The sequence below is a fragment of the Triturus cristatus genome, chromosome 11, assembly GCF_964204655.1.
Source record: "Triturus cristatus chromosome 11, aTriCri1.1, whole genome shotgun sequence".
NCBI lineage: Eukaryota > Metazoa > Chordata > Amphibia > Caudata > Salamandridae > Triturus > Triturus cristatus.
The window spans coordinates 1,034,403,595-1,034,423,424 of NC_140594.1; the positions used below are offsets into that span (position 1 = coordinate 1,034,403,595).

General features: G+C 46.2%; 1 protein-coding gene across 2 annotated transcripts in view; it reads left to right on the forward strand.

Annotated features, from left to right (window-relative positions):
* PRKCI (protein kinase C iota) overlaps nt 1–19,045 on the forward strand; it is a 238,358-nt gene extending 219,313 nt beyond the window's left edge. For both annotated transcript variants that reach the window (XM_085635235.1, XM_085635236.1), the window contains one exon: nt 17,116–19,045. In XM_085635235.1, coding sequence (XP_085491361.1) covers nt 17,116–17,203 — 88 coding nt within the window. In that variant the 3' untranslated portion in view covers nt 17,204–19,045. The remainder of the gene's footprint in view (nt 1–17,115) is intronic.
* The last annotated feature ends 785 nt before the right edge of the window (nt 19,046–19,830 follow it).

The window sequence follows — 19,830 nt, forward strand, 5'->3', positions numbered from 1 at the left end:
AAACACACACACAAACTCGCTCACTCAAGGTGAAGGAGTTGTCTCAAACCCGGTCAGAGAGGTCAATTGCAGATTGTGGTCTATGCCAGAATGATTGTATGAAGCAGGTGTGAATGTTGGCTGTCTAGACTGAGGACAACCCTGATGGTGTGCATGTGTGCAACACTAAGGCCTCAGATGGTTTCCTATGGTGAAGTCTGACAGCAGGAGAGTAAGTAAAGTTCTGGAGTGGCGGTCACATCTAGGAAATAGTGTGTACCTGAGCTCACTGTCTGGCACCTTACATTTGTTTGACTTCAGCTATCCAGCGGTACATTTAGATTATCTTAGGGAGGAAGACTACTGGTGAAAATGTCCCACCTAATCACTTGTTTATGGCTTGCTGTCCTTTCCTCTGTTTTTTAATGGGTCACACTTATTTATTTTGTATTGACATTTACCCAGGCCTTCTCTCCCATTGCCCATTTTTTCTCTATGTTGGTATTGGATCTTTTTGCACCAGGCAAGCACAAAAGGAGAGGCTATGATATTATGAACAATGCATACCTAGGAGAAATGTACCTCTATTGTCCACCTTTTTTTTTTTTTAACTTGAGAACAGCAATAATTACTGGTTCTCTTTCCCAAACAGTCTGCAAAATACTGCTTGCCTCCATACTGATTATTCCACCAGTATGGGACTTGAACCAATAGTAACTTCTTAAGAGTGTAACAACTGGCATTGAAAATTAAAATGCAGGTCCCATTTAAATAACTAAAAGAGCACGTCTCTTCTCTTCTTGTCTCAACTATTGTTAAGGTTGTGATTCACTTTAATTATTACTTTACATCATATTGAAGTACGTTAATCAGAATCGGCTAATGATAATTTCCAATACGTTTAACAGGAGTTACCTCCTTCAGGTATTGCCCTTTCGTTATCTAATAAGATCTACAAAATATTCTTTATTATTGCTCCATGATTAAAATCTCTTGGTGTAGCTCTATTGAAACAAAATAAGTATACTGATCCTTTTATGTCTTGCTAACCGTTCTCACTTATTCTGTAAATGCAACTGTAACTACATCAACATAAAATACAAAGTAATACACCCAATTTATAGCACGATTTCCATTTTGAATTGAATATATTCCTTCTCAAATATGGTTATACCGGTCATTCAGATATTTCGTACACAGTCTGCTCCGTTTCCCAGATGTTTCAGAATTTTCTTTCCCTATTTATAATCTGTCTGTTATATTACCATAGATATATTGTTCCAATATTTCAGTTTCTTGTATTAGTCCTATAATTCTCTGTTAAATGATTTGCTTTTTTACATCAAAGTTGTCTTCCGCATACACGTGTTTTTCTTTCATTTGTTTAAACTATCAACTTGGCTGCCTGAGTGCTGAATGGTTCTTCCGTTCACTTAATGTATGTTTTTCTTTTACATTTTTATCTGGGTCTAAGTTAGCGGGGGACCAAGACAGTGGTGGTCCACTGGTGCTCCTGGTAACAGCTGAATTGTTATACTTCTTAACTCATTCCCTGGGTTGGGATGAACCCATTGGTAAAGAACAAGAGGGAGTGTGACAGGTGTATTCCTGCAAGTGCCTGCGTAGTGAGCCCCCATGCTCTTCTCTCCCCCCATAAACAGTCAGTCCGAGAATATTTTGCAGAGCCAGTGTGCTAGCTCACCTTGGGGAGGTCAGGATCTTCCAGTGAAAACCAAGAACGCTGGGATGAGTAGTAGAGGTTGTCTCCTGTGGAGGCTTATGGTGAAACCTGCATTTGATAAACAGAGCTGCTTCCTTGGGGAGGCGAGGGGTGAAGTGAGGATACCTTGAAGTCTCTCTACTGTCCCGAGGACCATGTATGAATTGGAAGCATTGTGGAACTCCATAGATGATAGGCCCTGTATCACGCTACTACAGGTTTTAATGACCGAAAGAGTTATATGCACTTGCCTATACAAGGAATGACTATAGGTACTGTTGGCATTGCAAATACCCCTGCATTATAATGGACATGCACATCTTCTTTTTTAATTGTTTTTTTTTTGTGTGCGTGAGACTGAGATCATTAGCGTGAACAAACCTTTTTATCAGTATCACTGGAATGAGGCCTACTGGCCCACTCATGTAAACGTCAGCTGCTGTGTAACTAAGTCATCCGTGGTGTAGATTGTTAGCATGCAGTCTGTGCAGCGCCCATGTACATGATGTAATGTATGTGTTCCTGTGTATAGTCAGTACATGGAGTCCTGTGTGCTCCATATTGGAAGTCCAGGGCCTTGTAGATCCATGTGAAGGTAGAGGAGCTATCCCAGACAGATGTGTGAATTACCTGTACTCTGGATAGCTGGGTGGGACATGCACACTAGAGGAAGGGAGAGCCAGGCTCTCTTGTGCACTTCAAAACTATTCTAGGATGCTAGTTTTCCTACTAGGTGAGGGAGCATCAGGCATGAGAATTTAAACCACTCATCCTGGAACCTGGAGCACTAGCATCGGCCTGCCTGCCGGGACCAGAAGAGGTGGAGAGCTCATTGAGGGTGTGAGGTCCATGGAAATTCTGTTTGGATCCCTGAAGCAGAGTGTAAGATTTTGGAAGCTGCTGTGAAGATTGAGGATCATTGCACCGATCGGACCATCTGCCGGAGTGCTGCTGTTAACAACCCCTGTATGTCAGGTGGGGGCCGCTGTGTAGATTGAGGACCTTTCCACAGATGGGGCTGGTCATCAGAGTGCTTCTGTTCACGACCCCAGTATGTTGTGTGGGATGTGATGAAGATAAGGGCCTTCACGCTGGGGCAGCGCAGTTGTGCATAACTTGCATCTACCCCCCCCCCCCCCCCCCTATTATGTAGATTCTTCATAAATTACCAGATTCTGATAAATAAATACTCCGATTTGTAGAGCACGGTGTGAGAAAGTGCTATCTTTCTTGCATGGTATGCCCCCCACTTTTTGCTGAATGTACTTTGACTGAGTGTGCCCTGGACTCCTGCCAATCAGGTGCCCAGGGCCTATGTTCCTTCCCTAAAAACCTTAAACCCTAATTGACAAACCTTGGCCACATGTCAGCCCCAGGTAAATGGTACCCTAGATACCCAGGACCTTCTGACCAGGGAAGGCCTCTAAGGGCTGCAGCACTCATTGTGCCACCCTTAGAGGCCCTGTACCCTAACACACACACACTGCCCTTGCAGGCTGAGTGTCTGGGTACAAGACAAAACAGTCGACATGGCACACATCCCTGTGTGCCATGCCCACCACCTACACTACCCTGGCATACATCCGCCACCCCTCTAGCTGGGTGCCCTATGCCACTGGTGTGGGCACAGGAGCAGGAGCCCTGTGCCCCTACAGTACCCAGGTCCATTCCTGGGCACTTTAAGTGCAGTGCTGCCATTAAGAGTACATGGTGCTGAGAGCTCGTCAAACACGAACTCCACAGCACCATAATGGCAACACTGAAGACTGAGAAGTTTGGTATCAAACTTCTCAGCACATTGAACCCGCACTGATGCCAGTGTGGGATTTAATGTACCAAGCACCACAGAGGGCGTCTTAGAGATGCCCCCTGAAACCTAACCTACAATTCACGTCTGGTCTGGGAGGCGGCCTACGCTGCCACACAGCAGACATGTTGCTGGACCCCTGGGTAGGAGAGCCCCTGCTCTCCTGGGCCTGCAACAATGCACATCCTGGGCGAGGTGCTAGGTCTCCTCCCCCAGGATGGACAGGGGGAAGCTTCAAAGGCATGCCGCCTCTGTGAGCTTCCCCAGGCCACTTGCAGCCGCCACTCTGGCGGGAAGCCTGGCCGGAAACCCCAAATAAGGTCAGGGGATGTGCCAGCCTGCCAACCCCACCCCTCATGTGGGGGAGGCGAGGTGAAGTATATCTCAGGGCGCTTGCTATCTTGAAGATGGGAGGCCCTACCCAATCCAGACTAGGCTACTGCCCCCCTCCCACAGGAGAGTGGCAGAATAGGGGGTGTACCCACCCCAGGACAGGGACCCATTGGTCCCTGCCCTTTACCCACCTGTAATGCCCCTAATTCTAGTATTTAGGGGCACCCTGAACCTTCCTTCCCCAGATTCCAAAATACAAAGAAGAGCAAGAAGAAAGAAGACCTGCCGTGCAGCTGCTAAGAAGAGGAAGACACCAACTGCTTTGGACCCAGTCCTAACGGCCTGTCGACCCTCGAACCTGCTCCTGCTACATCCCGGCACTTTTTGTGGCCAGCAACCTCACAAACCCTGGAGGACCTGGCTACCTTTCAGCTCTAAGCACCTGGGATTCCCATGAGCAGAGGCTCTGCTCAAAACCAGCTTCTAATCCCTGGCTCCAGCCCGGAGCCGCGAACCTTGCACACTCTGCACCCCCCAAGCCTGGACTGTGCCTTAGTGAGCAAAGACCACGAGGACGACCCCCCGGCGACTGTGACCCCGAGTCCGGCACCCAAGGACTTCCCTCGACGCTCCTGACGACGTCTGCAGCCTCAGAACCAGGTACCCCCCCACCGCGATCAACAGAGGGTAAGATTTCCCGACACCAAAAGACACCCTGGCGCCCTGTGGCCCCCTGTACCCAATCTCAGCATACCTACCTATCCTCCAACTACCCAACTTACCTCTCGAAGTGGTGGTGGCACCTGAAGAATCTTCGTCCCCGAGCTTGCAGCCTTTTTCCAACCACCCATTGAAATCAATTGAGCGCCCGAAGGCTCAAAAGCACCCTGCACCCAGCTGCCCGAGTGGCCCTGGCAGTGTAACCTCTGCACCTATCTACTTCCCCATTTGCCCTGAGCAAGTGACCTGGAGCACAGCTCAGTCAGCCGAGTAGCCTGCTAGTCAGCAGCCACCAACCAAGGCCCCCCTGCCTCCCATAGGACAACATTGGGCCTAACTCACTCGGCACCCGGCTGCCCCAGCGCCGCTGAGGGTGTAACAACTGTACCTACCTGACCCTGGGAGACCCCTGAGTCTGTGCCCAGAACCTTAACTCTGCCAGTCGAGTACTTACACAAAAACTGATAACTAAATTTTCTCCATAGGGTAACATTGACTGGTTTCTTCTGAAATTTCTTCTGTGTGGAGTTTCTAAAACTTAAAATACTCACCAAAAATCAGCGAGTAACGAAAACGAAAATACTCACCTGCTTTAGGAGAGGTCCCAGTGCTGGATCTTGGTGCCCAGCACTGACTCTGAAAAATATTCACAACCGTACTTACCAGTAACCCAATTTTCTTCCATAGGAAACCATTGACTGTTTTCTATGAAATTTCTTTTAAGTGTCAACTTTTAAAATTGGAAAATATTGCCTAAAAATCATAACAGTAACTAAGTCGACTTTTATCACTTGTTTCTAAGAACTGTCCCAGGACCGAATCTAGGATCCAGTCCTGGAGTTACCAAAGTAATCCTGAAAGTAATCTATTGCAAATAACTTGAAACTTCCATTGAACCCAATGCATTATTGTGTTTGAAATTGTGTTGCCTATTGCAACAACTTGTAACTATCTACAAAAGCCAATTCCATATTGCAAAAGTATTTACCTAAAGCATCTCATTCTGAGAAAGTATATTTTAATACCTATTGTTGGTTCTAAAATAAAACAAGCCTATTTCTTTTTTATAAACCATTGGCCTAGAGTTCAGTTATTGAGTGTGTGAAACCATTTGCTGACTGAGTGTCTACAACAAAATGCTTTACACTGTCCTCTGATACTGCCTTACTGCTCGACCAAGCTACCACTTTAGAGAGTAAGTTTATATCTAACATTAGCCTCTGTCAAACCTCTGGGGACTGTGGACTCTGCACACACTGTACCTATTTTGGAACAGTATATACAGAGCCACTTTCTCACACACGGCTTATAATCCATGAGGGTATGCAGGCCCTGTCTCTAGGCCCAGGGAGATTAAGTGATTTGCCCAGAATCACAGGATGTCGAGCTGATGCCGAGACTCAAACCTGGATCCCCAGCTCTGAAGTCGGCAGCTCTGACTGTTACCCAACATTCTCTCCCTGATGATTGTTTTTCTGTTCTTTGAATTTCATCCTCCCCTGTTAGGAGGGAGAGGGGCTGAAGTAAGTGGCAATCGGTAGTAGTGCATTAAAAAAAAAAAAGTCCATTGTGGAAACTTCTCAAATGAGGTTTCTGTGGGAAGATAGAGTATCCATAAGAGAGAACATATCAGAGACAAGTTACTTTTCCTAATCACTTAGTTTCTTATCTTGTGTAGCTCTAATATGTTTTTTACAGGTCAACCCTTACATTCTGCCCAGTTAGATTTCCGGAGGTGCTCTGGCAAGTGCAGATTTGGACCTACTCACCAACTTCAGATGGGAAAACAGACATGCTGTGACCCACACATCTTCTGTGACTTACATGGGAATAATGTGTATCTAATATACTTATAGCCGTAGATTCCTTACCTTAGAATTATCCCCAGAGCTTAGACTGGACCTGGAACCTCTTGAGCAGTACATCGGCTTGCCGGTAGGTAGCGTCATTTGGCTCTCGGTCGGCGTTGTCTACGCTGTAAGTGTCCTGCACGATGTCTATCACCCTAACAAGTGTACGGATAACCGAAGCTAAAAGGCCCTGCGCACTCAAACCACACTACAAGTTATTCGCTTGGTATACATTTTACAGTAATATACTTAAGGGAAGTGGGTATTAGAAAAAGTCAAAAGGGAGAAAGCAATTACTATTATGATGATTCGATCAATTTACTGATATTCAAAGTATTACATATTATTATCTAAAATGTTATCAGAACAAGTTTCAGATATATTGAGGCTCAATAGCAGTCATGATACTGAGTTAACAAAGTCCAATTTCAAATATTTAAATCATATCTGAAATTCCATCCAGTTGTTTGTTAATAAAGAAAGCTGCCTAACCTTCAGATATCAAGTCCAACAAATTCCAATCACAAATCAGTCATGCAAGAGCCAACACCTGTTTCGTGGTTTCAAACCCAGTGGTGCCTGTCTCAGGCAGATGTCTGCGACAGACCCACACTTGGTTTGTCTGTGGTGCTTGGAGCAGAATCACGACTCCAAGACCTGCAAAAACTGCCACGCCATTAATCCAAAGGTGCTGCTGGAACACTCTTTGAATCTCCATGCCGTCTGATGTCCGACAACTCCGCGCTGCTCACGATCCCGTTTCCATGGAATGTCCCAGGACTGCTCAAGGAGGCGCTCCCAACGACAGTCATCCCATTCCAAGGCGTGGATAAGTCCCACAAACGTAAGACATTGAAGATCTCTTCAACTTCATCGCGCCAGCCCAAGTCCTCGGACGAGAGGTGTGAACGACAATACCATTCGAGGCCTCGCTTCCACCTCGGAGCCTGTGCCTGGAACTTCTCTGCGCCTTCTGAGGTTTTCTGGAGCCTCATATTTTGGCAGCCGACCCATGTGGAGCACCTTTAGGCCCCATGACTTCTGGAGGGGCCCCTACTGGATTCCTACCAGCGGGCTCACCTTAAGCGCCATCCTGCCCCCATTGATCTAGTGCTCGTTCTGGAGCAGCTTTGCCCGAGATACCGCAACCTTCCGTTGAACCCCCTCCATTGATATCTGTTCGTGGCATGTGTGTGAGAAAGTGCCATCTTTCTTGCATGGTATGCCCCCACTTTTTGCTGAATTGCTGAATGTACTTTGACTGAGTGTGCCCTGGACTCCTGCTAATCAGGTGCCCAGGGCCTATGTTCCTTCCCTAAAACACACAAAACCCAAATTGGCAAACCCTGGCCACATGTCAGCCCCTGGTAAATGGTACCCTAGGTACCCAGGGCCTTGTGACTAGGGAAGGCCTCTAAGGGCTGCAGCACTCATTGTGCCACCCTTAGAGGCCCTGTACCCTTACACACACACACTGCCTTTGCAGGCTGGGTGTCTGGGTGCAAGACGAAACAAAGTCGACATGGCACACATCCCTGTGTGCCATGCCCATCACCTACACTGCCATGGCATACATCAGCCACCCCTCTAGCTGGGTGCCTTATGCCAATGGTGTGGGCACAGGAGCCCTGTGCCCCTACAGTACCCAGGCCCATTCCTGAGCACTGTAAGTGCAGTGCTGCCATTTAAGAGTACATGGTGCTGAGAGCTCGTCAAACACAAACTCCACAGCACCATAATGGCAACACTGAAGACTGAGAAGTTTGGTATCAAACTTCTCAGCACATTAAACCCGCACTGATGCCAGTGTGGGATTTAATGTACCAAGCACCACAGAGGGCATCTTAGAGATGCCCCCTTAAACCTAACCTACAATCCACGTCTGCTCTGAGGCTGCCTAGGCTGCCACACAGCAGACATGTTGCTGGACCCCTGGGTGGGAGAGCCCCTGCTCTCCTGGGCCTGCAACAATGCACATCCTGGGCGAGGTGCTAAATCTCCTCCCCAGGATGGGCAGGGGGAAGCTTCAAAGGCCTGCCGCCTCTGTGAGCTTCCCAGGCCACTGCAACCCCCCACTCTGGCGGGAAGCTTGGCCGGAAAACCCAAATAAGGACCGGGGATGTGCCAGCCTGCCAACCCCACCCCTCAGGTGGGGGAGGCGAGGTGAAGCACATCTCCGGGCTCTCGCCATCTTGAAGATGGGAAGCCCTACCCTATCAGGACTAGGCTACTGCTCCCCTCCCACAGAAGAGAGGCAGGATAGGGGGTGTACCCATCCCAGGACACGGACCCATAGGTCCCTGCCCTTCACCTACCTGTAACGCCCCTAAATCTAGTATTTAGGGGCACCCTGAACCTTCCTTCCCCAGATTCCAGATTCCGAAATACAAAGAGAAAGAAGAAAGAAGACTTGCTCTGCAGCTGCTAAGAAGAGGAAGACACCAACTGCTTTGGCCCCAGCCCTACCGGCCTGTCGACCCTCGAACCTGCTCCTGCTCCAACCCGGCATCTCTTGTGGCCAGCAACCTCACAAACCCCGGAGGACCTGGCTACCTTTTGGCTCTAAGCCCCTGGGACTCCCATGAGTAGAGGCTCTACTCAAAACCTACTTCTAATCCCTGGCAGCAGCCCGGAACGCGAACCCAGCACACTCTGCACCAGCCAAGCCTGGCCAGTGCCGGAGTGAACAAAGACCACGAGGATGACCCCACGGCGACTGCGACCACGAGTCCGGCACCCAAGGACCTCCCTCGACACTCATGAAGAAGCCTGCAGCCTCAGAACAAGGTGCCCCCCCCTACCGCGATCAACCGAGGGTAAGATTTCCCGACACCAAAAGGCGTCCCTGCCCGCGGCCCCCTGTGCCCAATCCGGGTGTACCTACCTATCCTCCAACTACCCAACGTACCTCTTGAAGTGGTGGTGGCACCTGAAGAATCCTCGTCCCCGAGCTTGCAGTCTTTTTCTAAACCGGAGATTTCCCATTGAAATCAATTGAGCGCCCGAAGGCTCAAAAGCACCCTGCACCCAGCCGCCCGAGTGGCCCTGGCAGTGCAACCTCTACACCTACCTACTTCCCCACTTGCCCTGAGTAAGTGACCAGGAGCCCAGCTCCCACCACCGCATGGCTTGCTAGTCAGCAGCCACCAACCAAGGCCCCCCTATCCCTCATAGGATAACATTGGGCCTAACTCTCTCGGCACCCGGCCGCCCTAGAGTCGCTGAGGGTGAACCAACTGTACCTACCTGACCCTGGGGGACCCCTGAGTCTATGCCCAGAACCTCAACTCTGCCAGTCGAGTACTTACCTTTAAACCGATAACTCAATTTTCTTCATAGTGTAACATTGACTGGCTTTTTCCTGGAATTTCTTTTAAGTGTGGACTTTTCAAATCTTAAAATATTCACCAAAAATCAGCCGAGTAACGAAAATACTCACCTGCTCTTAGGTGAGCTCCCAGTGCTGGATCTTGGTGCCCAGCACTGACTCTGAAAAATACTTACAACTGTACTTACCAGTAACCCAATTTTCTCCCATAGGAAATCATTGACTGTTTTTCTGTGAAATTTCTTCTAAGTGTCAATTTCTGCAATCTTTAAATATTCTTTAAAAATCGTATAATATCTGAAAACGTAATTACTTACCATTTTTGGATAAAGGTCCCAGTACGGAGTCTAGGTACCCAGTACTGGATTACAAAAGTAACGAGAACATACTGTACCTGCAACTTGAATTTTCTTCCATAGGGAACCATTGACTGTTTTCTTTGAAATATTTTCTAAGTGTCAACTTTTAAAATAGCTAAATATTGTTTAAAAATCATCACAGTAATTAAGTAAACTTTCATCACTTGATTCGAAGTACTGACCCAGGACTGAATCTAGGATCTAGTCCTGGAATTCCAATAGTAATCCTAAAAGTAATCTGTTGCAAATTACTTGAAATTTCCATTGAGCTCAATGCATTGTTGTGTTTAAAATAGTGTTGCCTATTGCAACCACTTGTAACTGTTTACAAAAGTCAATTGCATATTGCAAAAGTATTTATATAAAGCATCTCATTCTGAGAAAGTATATTTTAATGCCAAGTGTTGGTTCTAAAATAAAACAAGCATATATTTTTTATATATAAACCATTGGCCTAGAGTTCAGTTATTGAGTGTGAGACCATTTGCTGACTGAGTGTGTACAACAAATGCTTTACACTGTCCTCAGATACTGCCTTACTGCTCGACCAAGCTACCACTTTAGATAGTAAGGTTATATCTAACTTTAGCCTCTGTCAAACCCTTGGGGACTGTGGACTCTGTACACCCTGTACCTATTAGGGAACAGTATATACAGATCCACTTTCTCACAAAGTGTAGCTGTATCTACACATGCTGTGCAACCTCTTGCCCTCTAGGGTTGGGCTTGGACGTGTAGAACATCTTTTTGTAAGAAGGAGGCTTTTGAGACACAAGGTACAGTGATTCGTTCCTTAAGGAGTCTTGAGCATGAACATCAACTCCATAGTTAGATTTTTTCGTCCCACTCAGGAAGTGTAGGATAGAGAGCAAAGTGAAGCATGAAGATATTCATGCAGTAAGAGAGAATAAAGTAACTGAAAAAATATGGCATCTGCAACAATTAAGGATTCCTGGGGAGGAGAGTGGGGCTTGTGAATCTACAGCACTACATGCCATGAAGAGATCTCTACAGGGTAAGTAGCACATTACATTTGTGGCATGTGTAGCTGTAGATAAGTATTCTGTGAATAGAATAGAAAGCAGTTTCCTCTATAAGGTTTTGACAAGCCAGAGGATGTTGCCGAACATTGGAAAAGTGTATGCGAGACAGCTTGCCCCCCCCCTGGGCCTGTCGTTTTGCTGGAACGTGCAAACAATAGTGTTTAGCAAAAGTGTGCGGTGGGGACCGAGTAGCAGCTTTACAAATGTCAGCAATTGAATGTTTCCAAGCAGAATGTGACTTGGAGGGTGGTGGGAGCTGTCTTTTGGCTTTGGCACAGCCGGACTTAATACACTTGACTAGCCAAGAAGCGATTCCTTGCTTTGATATAACAGTCCCTCATGTGGTTCAGAAAAAGCCACAAATAATTGTTGAGTTTTCCAAATTGGTTGTGTGCAATCAATATAGTACATGAGTACTTTTTTTACACCTATTGTATGAAGTGCCTTCTGGCTTTTCCACTGTCGTTGGATGTGGAAAGAAAACCATTTGTTCTGTGGTTTGGTTAAGGTGAAAAGAAGAGACCACCTTGGGTAGAAACTTTGGATTAGTCCGAAGGACTGCCCTGTCAGATTGTACCTTGAAAAAAGGTTCTTCTAAAGTGAATGGGTATCGGACGCCGCGTGGAAGACTTGGTTTGAGCCTCTCGAGATTCCCTTCTCAGCATCGCCGACGCCCAACAGCAGCATCAACCCTGTCTTCATCCCTGACTCGATATGGAGCCAGATTGGCGGCGTCCAACTCCGGCACCATCTGGAACCATGCCTTCCTGATCTGAGCCAGTGCCCTTTTCTTTTGATAGGCCTGGAGAGGGAGACGTTTGGGAGGGTTCTGAGTACCCTTATGGATACCACAACCGCCTTGATTAACCAGAGGACAACTGGTACGAGGAAATTGGGGAGGCCAGTGTTTTGGACACCTCACCAAACACTGGCTTGGTGTCTCCTCCCTCTGTGGCTACAGAGGAGGAAATCTTGGTGCGGAGTACGGTTAAGGTCCTGGACCTTCAGCTACTCTTGGCGGTCAAGACGAACGTCTTGATGGAGGTGCTTCAGCAGGGAGTTTCCCCCTCCAACTCTCTACTCTCATTTAATGAAGCCCTTACAAATGTCCTGCTTTGGGCATGGTCCAAGCCTGGCACAGGGGCTCCTATGCATAGGACATGTGCCCGCAGCCATAGCCCCGCTCCTGGGGACCCCAGTTTCCTCACTCTGCATCCCACCCCGGAGAGCTTGGTGGACCAAGCCTCCAGTTCCCAAGTTAACCCTGTCACGTTCCCTTCCACTCCACGGAAAAGCGAACCCAAAAGACTGGACAACTTTAGCAAGAGGATGTCCTCTTTACCCTGCTTAGCACTGCGGTCGGTGTACACTGAATGCCTTTTGGACCGATACACCCACACTGTGTGATATTCAGTTGCGCAAATGTTGCCCATGGTCTCGGAGAAAGCCTGAGCCATACTCAACCCAGCTATTGCTGATGGACAAGATGCAGCAGAATCCACCATTCGATGTGGGATGGACATGACTGACTTGCTAGGCAGAACGATTCTGGTGGCACTTAGATGCCACACCTGGTTTAGAACCACCGTATTTTCAGGAAGGTCCAACCTTTTATGGCTCTCGCTTTTTGGGAAAAAGACGGACTCCGTGCTAGAGCTTTTTAAAGGCATTCGCTACAGCCAGGTCTTTGGACCGATCCAAGGCCCTCTGCTAACCTGAGCCTGCCTTTCAACCTTATCCTAGCCAACCGTGTCCTTTCCCCTCAAGCCACCAAGGCCAACAGGCTTCCCAGCCTTTTCATGACAGCGGATGTGATTCCCACAGATCACATGGGACCACCCGCCAGAGGTCGGGCCAGGCCTCCTCCCTTCACCTTGTCCCAGCAGCCTCCAAAATCGTTTTGTTTGCCCTCGTATTTGCACAGGCACCCAGTGGGAGGCAGGATTTGCCAGCCCCTGCCCCACTGCTAGTCCATTACATCGGATAAGTGGGTACTCCAAGTCATCCAATGAGGTTACTCCATCCCTTTCTGGAAACCCTACCACCCATGCCACCTTCTGATGACCGGCTCACGGAGGACCATCTCTCTTCTTGCTCCTTTGGGAACTCTTGGCTGTTTTGGCTAAAGGAGCCATAGAGAGGGTGCCGTCAACAGAAGTAGGTCTTGGTTGCTATTCCCGCAACTTTCTGATGTCCAAAAATGATTGAGGCCTATGCCCTATTTTAGAGCTGTGCCCCTTCAACTTCTTCCTGAAGAAGTTGTTCAAGATGCTTCTGTTGGCTCGGGTTCTGTCTATCCTCGATCCTAGAGACTGAATGGTAGCGCTGGACTTGCAGGACGCCTACTTCCACATCCCTGTCCTGTTTGCATACGTGTTTCCTGTTGCTCACCATGAGCCAAGAGCAGTATCAGTTTGCTGTGCTCCCGACTTTACCAGTGCCTCTCAGGTGTTCACCAAGGTGAAAGCAGTGGTTGCACTGCTCGTACCTCGATGACTGGCTGTTGAAGCTGGGCTCGCCACCAACCTCCAAACTATGGTGAACCTCCTAGACTTGCTGGGGTTCATGATCACCATGCCGAAGTCACTCCTCACTCCCTCTCAGACACTCCATTTCATTGTAGCTGTTCTGGACACAGTGCAGTTTTCTTGGCTATCCTCCAGAATGGCGAATCCAGGATTTCAGGCTATTCCCATGTTTCAGGCTCTAGCCTGGATTTAGGTGATTGTCTATGGCTGCTGGGCCTAGTGGCCTCCTGCACCCTGCTAGTGACACATGCCCATTGGCATATGTGGGTTCTCCAGTGGGACCTGAAGTTCCAGTGGACGCAACATCGGCGGAAACTCTCTGACCCTATCCAGATCTCGGAGGGAACTGCAAAATGCCAGCAGTGGTGGCTAATGAAAGGCGATTGGGTCAGCAGCAGACCCCTCTCTATCCCCAACCAGAGCTGACTGTAGTGAAAGATGACACTCTTGGACCTGGGGAACCATTTGGGAGAGGTGGTGATCAGAGGACTCTGGTATCCGGCCAAGTCTGGGCTCTACATTAACTTGCTGGAGCTACGGTTGATCAGGCTGCCATTGAAAGCATTTCTTTTTCGATCAAGTGAAGGCTGGTGCAGGTGTTCACATATAACACCACCTCCATATGGTACTTCAAGAAACAGGGCGGGTGGGGTCATGGACCCTATGTCAAGAGGTCCTGAGTCTCTGGACAGGACTAGAACATCAGGACATTTCCCTGGTTGTTCAACATGAGGCGGGTCTCTGAATTCTGGAGCGGACTAATTCAACCATCTGTCTAGTGCATCATAAATAGTGTCTCTATCCAAAGGTGGCGCAAGGTTGTTTTTAAGATTGGGAAGAACCTTGGTTAGATCAGTTCACCACTGCCAACAGCAGTTTTACACTCTGGAGTTTCCAAGGCAGCTCTCGCCCTGAGGCACTTTTCATCTCAAGTGGAGCTCAGGTCTCCTGTACGCCTTTCCGCCTATACCACTCCTGCCCAGAGATCTTAAGACGATCAAGAATGACCAGGCCCAATTCATTCTTGTGGCTCCAGATTAGGTACAGAGAGTTTGGTTTCTGAACATGAGCATCAGTCCTCTGATCAGGCTGCCCCTTCAGGAGGATCCTCTGTCGCAGGAGCAGGTCACGGTGCTGCACCTGAACCTGGGCACACTCTGTCTTCTTGCTTGGAGATTGAGCAGCGATAGTTGACAGCTTTGACCTTTCCCTGGAAGTCTGTTATGTTATTCTGGCAGCCAGGCATCCCTTCACCAAGACTACTATATACATCTGCTTTTTTGGACAAAGTTGTGACATGGTATGCCTCCAAGAATGTTGACCCTCTATCCCAAGTTTTGTTTATTCTTTCTCTGGCCTATCAGGGCTCTGTTTTGGGCATAGTATAAGGTTATCTTTCAGCCATTTCAGCTTTCTTGCAGTTGCCAGAATAAACCTCTTTGTTCGTCACCTGTTTCCTAAAAGCACTCCAACAACTGTTCCTCCAGTACAATTCATTGTGCCCCAGTGGGACTTCAATCTGGTCTTGACCTTTCTAATCTGTTCCCCCTTAGAGTCTCCAGACAACTGCCCATGCCATTTACTCACCATCAAAATGACTTTTATGGCAGCCAAATCTGCCGGAAGGGTCAACGAACTGAAAGTGTTCTCTGTGCACCCTCCCTCCACAACATTCTACCCAGACAAACTGGTTCTAGGAATTTGTGCCTCCTTTCTCCTAAAAGCAGTGGCACCTTTTTATGTGTGTCAAATTCTCACCCTATCTACCTTCTTTGCTTTCACCCTTCTAAAGAAGAGCAGCTACTCTACCGCCCAGACTCAAAAAAGGTGTAGTCCTAAAACATGGATCGTACTAAAGAGTTCTGAGTGGACAATCAACTCTTTGTTGGTTATGTCGGGGCAAAGAATTTAAAGGCTGTGCAGAAAAGGACAATCTCACAATGGATATATGTCTGTAAAGAAATTTGTTACACATTGGCCTAGAAGCAACCCGAAGAGCTTGCGCTCTCATTCCACTAGAGCCAGCGCTGCGACTACTGCATTTGCTCTCGGAGTCCTTGTCCTGGATATCTGCCAGGCATCTCTGCACATGTTCCCTAATCATTATTGCCTGAACAGTCATGTCCTTCATGATGGGCACTTTGCTTGTTTGGTCCTACAGGACATTTTGGTCTAATCTGTTTGCAGGTCCACCTCCGGGGTGGTATTTCATGGTAATCTAAGGTAAGGAGTCTGTAGCTAGAAGTCTTTATCAGATGAACAAGTTACTTACCTTCTGTAACGCCATATCTGGTAGAGACTCCAGCCACTGATTCCTTATCAGTCCTCCCTTCTCTATGAACGGATTTCTGCGCAGGGTCGCCCTTCTGAGGCCCTTAGTGCTTCTGGCATGGGAAGGTCGCAATAAACGTAACTGTCAGTGCTCCTATATAGGCACCATTTGCAGCACAGCTGACACGGAGCAGAACAGCGCTAGAATATATTTGTCTGTTAGCATCTCCGTACTTTTAAACAAGGTACCCTATAGTCACCACTGTTCTCTGGTGTCAAGCAGGTTTGTTTGGGGTCATCGATTATGGCACATGTGCAGTTTTCCTCATTTATATTATTGTACCATTCACAGTTTTCCAATATGTTCTGAAAGGAAGTTTCTTTGAAATATGAAGACATACTATCTAATTCATTTTAGCTTAGAAATCATGACGGCAACTTCAAACTTGTGAAGCATTGTGGTGGTCTTTTACGAAAAGCTGTCTAAACATGCCTTTGGTGCAACTTTTTTTTTTTGTTTTTGTTGGGCCCGATGAGCTTGTTTTTTCTCAGAGTGTGAGAATAGCTTGAATTGTACATGTTACTAGAACATATGAGAAGCTTCTGGAAGTACTGTTTATTGCACAGAAGGTGGGCAGCAACAGAGTTGATGTCTGTCTGTAGGGAGTCGGGTACCCGTGTGTTTAAAATAGTGATATTGAAGACATGGCCAGAATGTATGTATGTATGTATGTGCAGTCTTATATAGCGCTCAAATTACCCTTGGGCATCTCGGCGCTTGCATTGGGAACCCGTCCTGGTTTTTCCCTGTGAGATAACCCGTACTGGGCATCCCCAAGGTGAAAGCCAGGCATCCCACCGCAGGGGGCCGTTGTGGAGATTAAGCAAGCTTGTTGCCCAGAGCTGCATAGTGTGAACTCGTGCTTAGAGTAGGCACCGAAGCGAGAATTATCGAGTCCGTGGACAATTGGGCTCCAGACCCTGCCGCGTCGGGAATCGAACCCTGGTCCCGGGTCTAACCTCTGCTTCAGGGTATGCCTCCTCTAACCAGTGAGCTACACTTCTCCACCAATCATGAATCATGAATAGATATGTACATTTTCTTTCATTTGCAATATAGCATCTCATTTCATTCAGTAATTTGCTTGATTAATTTGATTGTTTGCTGTTTTCACAGGGACATTGTAAGAAAGATTGATCAGTCTGAATTTGAAGGCTTTGAATATATCAACCCTCTCCTGATGTCTGCTGAGGAATGTGTCTGATGTGCTGTGATTACTCAACGGCCTCCTTTATTTGCATAAGTTTGTGTCACATCGGACAGTAGGAGAACAGCTAAACTTCAAATCAATCGCCAGGCTATGTTTTTTAACCTACAACTCCTTGTTTTATTACCAGTTTTTAAAGCACAAATTTCTCTGCACGATTATGCAGCTTAAGAGCTTTCAACACATTGTTCCCCTTGCCGTTGAATGATGCCTTTGATTATTACACTTGTTACATAATGAGATTTTGCTATGTATATACTTGCTTTTAAATTGTGCTGAATTCTCAAGAATGCGACTCGGTTATGTAAACAGGTTTTCATAATTGTTCTCAATGTCCAAGCAGCTGGATCCGACTTTTTCTTTCTAATGTCTGGGCAAAGGTAGTAATACATTTTTATGCTTTGGATTTGGTTATCTCGTAGGTCATACATTTGATTTTAGTTCTGATTATGTTTATCGAAACAACTTCAGTATATAAAATCATGCACTACTACTGGTATATATTAGTAGTGTATGGAATATTAACTAGGTAACGGGAAAGGAACTGCATATTTACCAAACTGGTAATGCTTATCTTAAAACATCTGTGTATATATCTTTAAAAATTCTTCATTTTAAAATATTTTAGAGAGACTAAAAGGCGGAAATGTAGTTCTCAGATATGACATTACTTACGCATTTGTTTATGCCACTAGCTGTACATAGCTCTTTGTTTTAAGTATTTAAGTAGACTGTATACACATAACAATCTTATTCATCTGGAAAACCTCAAAACGGGTGCCAAATATTTTAAGATATCTGTATTTCAATGTTATTGATCACCTGGTGCTGGTTTAAAAAATGCAAATGTCTTCCCTGTTTGCTTTGCAGGAATATTTTATAAATGTTAAGTGTGCATGAATAATTACTGTGTGCTTTGACAACTTTGATAGCTATTATATAGTTCTAAATAGGATTGCAGATTCACATCTTCATACTCCTATGGGTCCTCAATGATTACTCCAGCCTTTCTTTTATGGCTTATGTTGTAAATGTATGTCAAACCACTAAACATTTTTGTCCTTTGTGCATTTGTTTGAAAAAACAGACATTGCAGTTAACTCTTTGTCAAGCACAACCGTACACCCCATTCATTAAACGTGAATAAGAAAATGTAAGTATTCTGAAACCAAATTAACATTATAGGGCCTGAAAAGATATGAATGGTATGTATTTGAATTCCATTGCCTGTTTGCTATTATGATAAACTCAATATGTACTGTACTTTCATGCATGACTCAGAATGAATTGCCATTACTTAGTTTTCCATAGGCAAAAGACTGATGATGTTAATTGTATAAAACCTTGCCTGTGCCTGTTTTGTTCAATAGCCAGGAATCTGTTTCAGAATCTGATGTAATGGTAGATTTTATTTTCGTAATTTGGGATTAAAGATTGATTTAGTGATAAAGTTATGATCACAATATTTCATTTGTTATTCTTTTATATTTTTGAGGAAACCATAAGTTAGTGATGCATACATTTTATACACTATTTTCTTTACTTCAATATTTTGTACTTTTTACTCAACGTCACAGATGTTCTTATTTTAATTAAAATATTGTCCTTATCTTTTATATTGTTTGGTTTTCCAACTTATGGATCATGGCACAGAAAGTGAAAAACATTATTAGTTTAAAAAACAATTGGAAAATGCATTTCACACACACAAGGGTTCAGAATTACCATGAATGTACATTTATGTAATGAACTCTGATTGAATAACTATATCGGTTTCTATATCCGGTACACGTCTTTTGTAAACAAATGTTTGACTTTATAAAAAAAGGTTCTGTTTGATTAGTGTTGTATTGTTTTTATTTCTAGGAACCTGAAAGTGAAAACTTCTACAGCTGTGTTTGCATGTGTGGTTTTGGGCTCCGATGTATTAAAGGGTTTTACCCATTTTGCGTCTATGGGTAAATGTATTTGTGCATGTGGCCCTCAGTCGTGTGGGAGGATGCCAAGTATGTTTGCCAAGTACCTTTAAGAAATTAGTAAATTATTCTCATTGGTTCCCTAAAATTAGTCCTTTTGTGTTAATAGACAGTACACGAGAAATACTAAATCAGTGTTTTTAAAATATCTGAAAGAAACACGTTAGTTAGATTCCTCACCTTAGAATATCCCCAGGCGTCCGACTGGATCCGGAAGATTTTTCGTCCGCAATACCCCTTGCGCGTCGCTAGGCGTCGTCTGCGGCTCCGCGTCCGTCGTCGGCGTTGTGCGCCGGAATGACGTCGTCGGAGTACTTAGACGCCGCCCTCGCGCGCTGACTTCAGTTCTTCTTCTTTTTTCCGCGCCTGTAAGCGCAGATCTGGGAGAGCTACCCATTTTAGTCTTTTTTGACTAAGTTTTTTGATCCTTTTTGATCTTGTCTCGACTCCGGTGCCGGTAGGATGCCTGGTTTCAAAGCCTGTGCTGACTGCAACCGCTTGATGTCGGTTACGGATCATCACCGCCGGTGCCTTTACTGTTTGGGCCTCGACCACGACGCGGAGTCGTGTTCGGACTGCAAGGCCCTGACCTCGAAGGCTAGACGGGAGCGGTCCCGTAAGCTCCTCGAGATTCGCTACTCGGCTCGG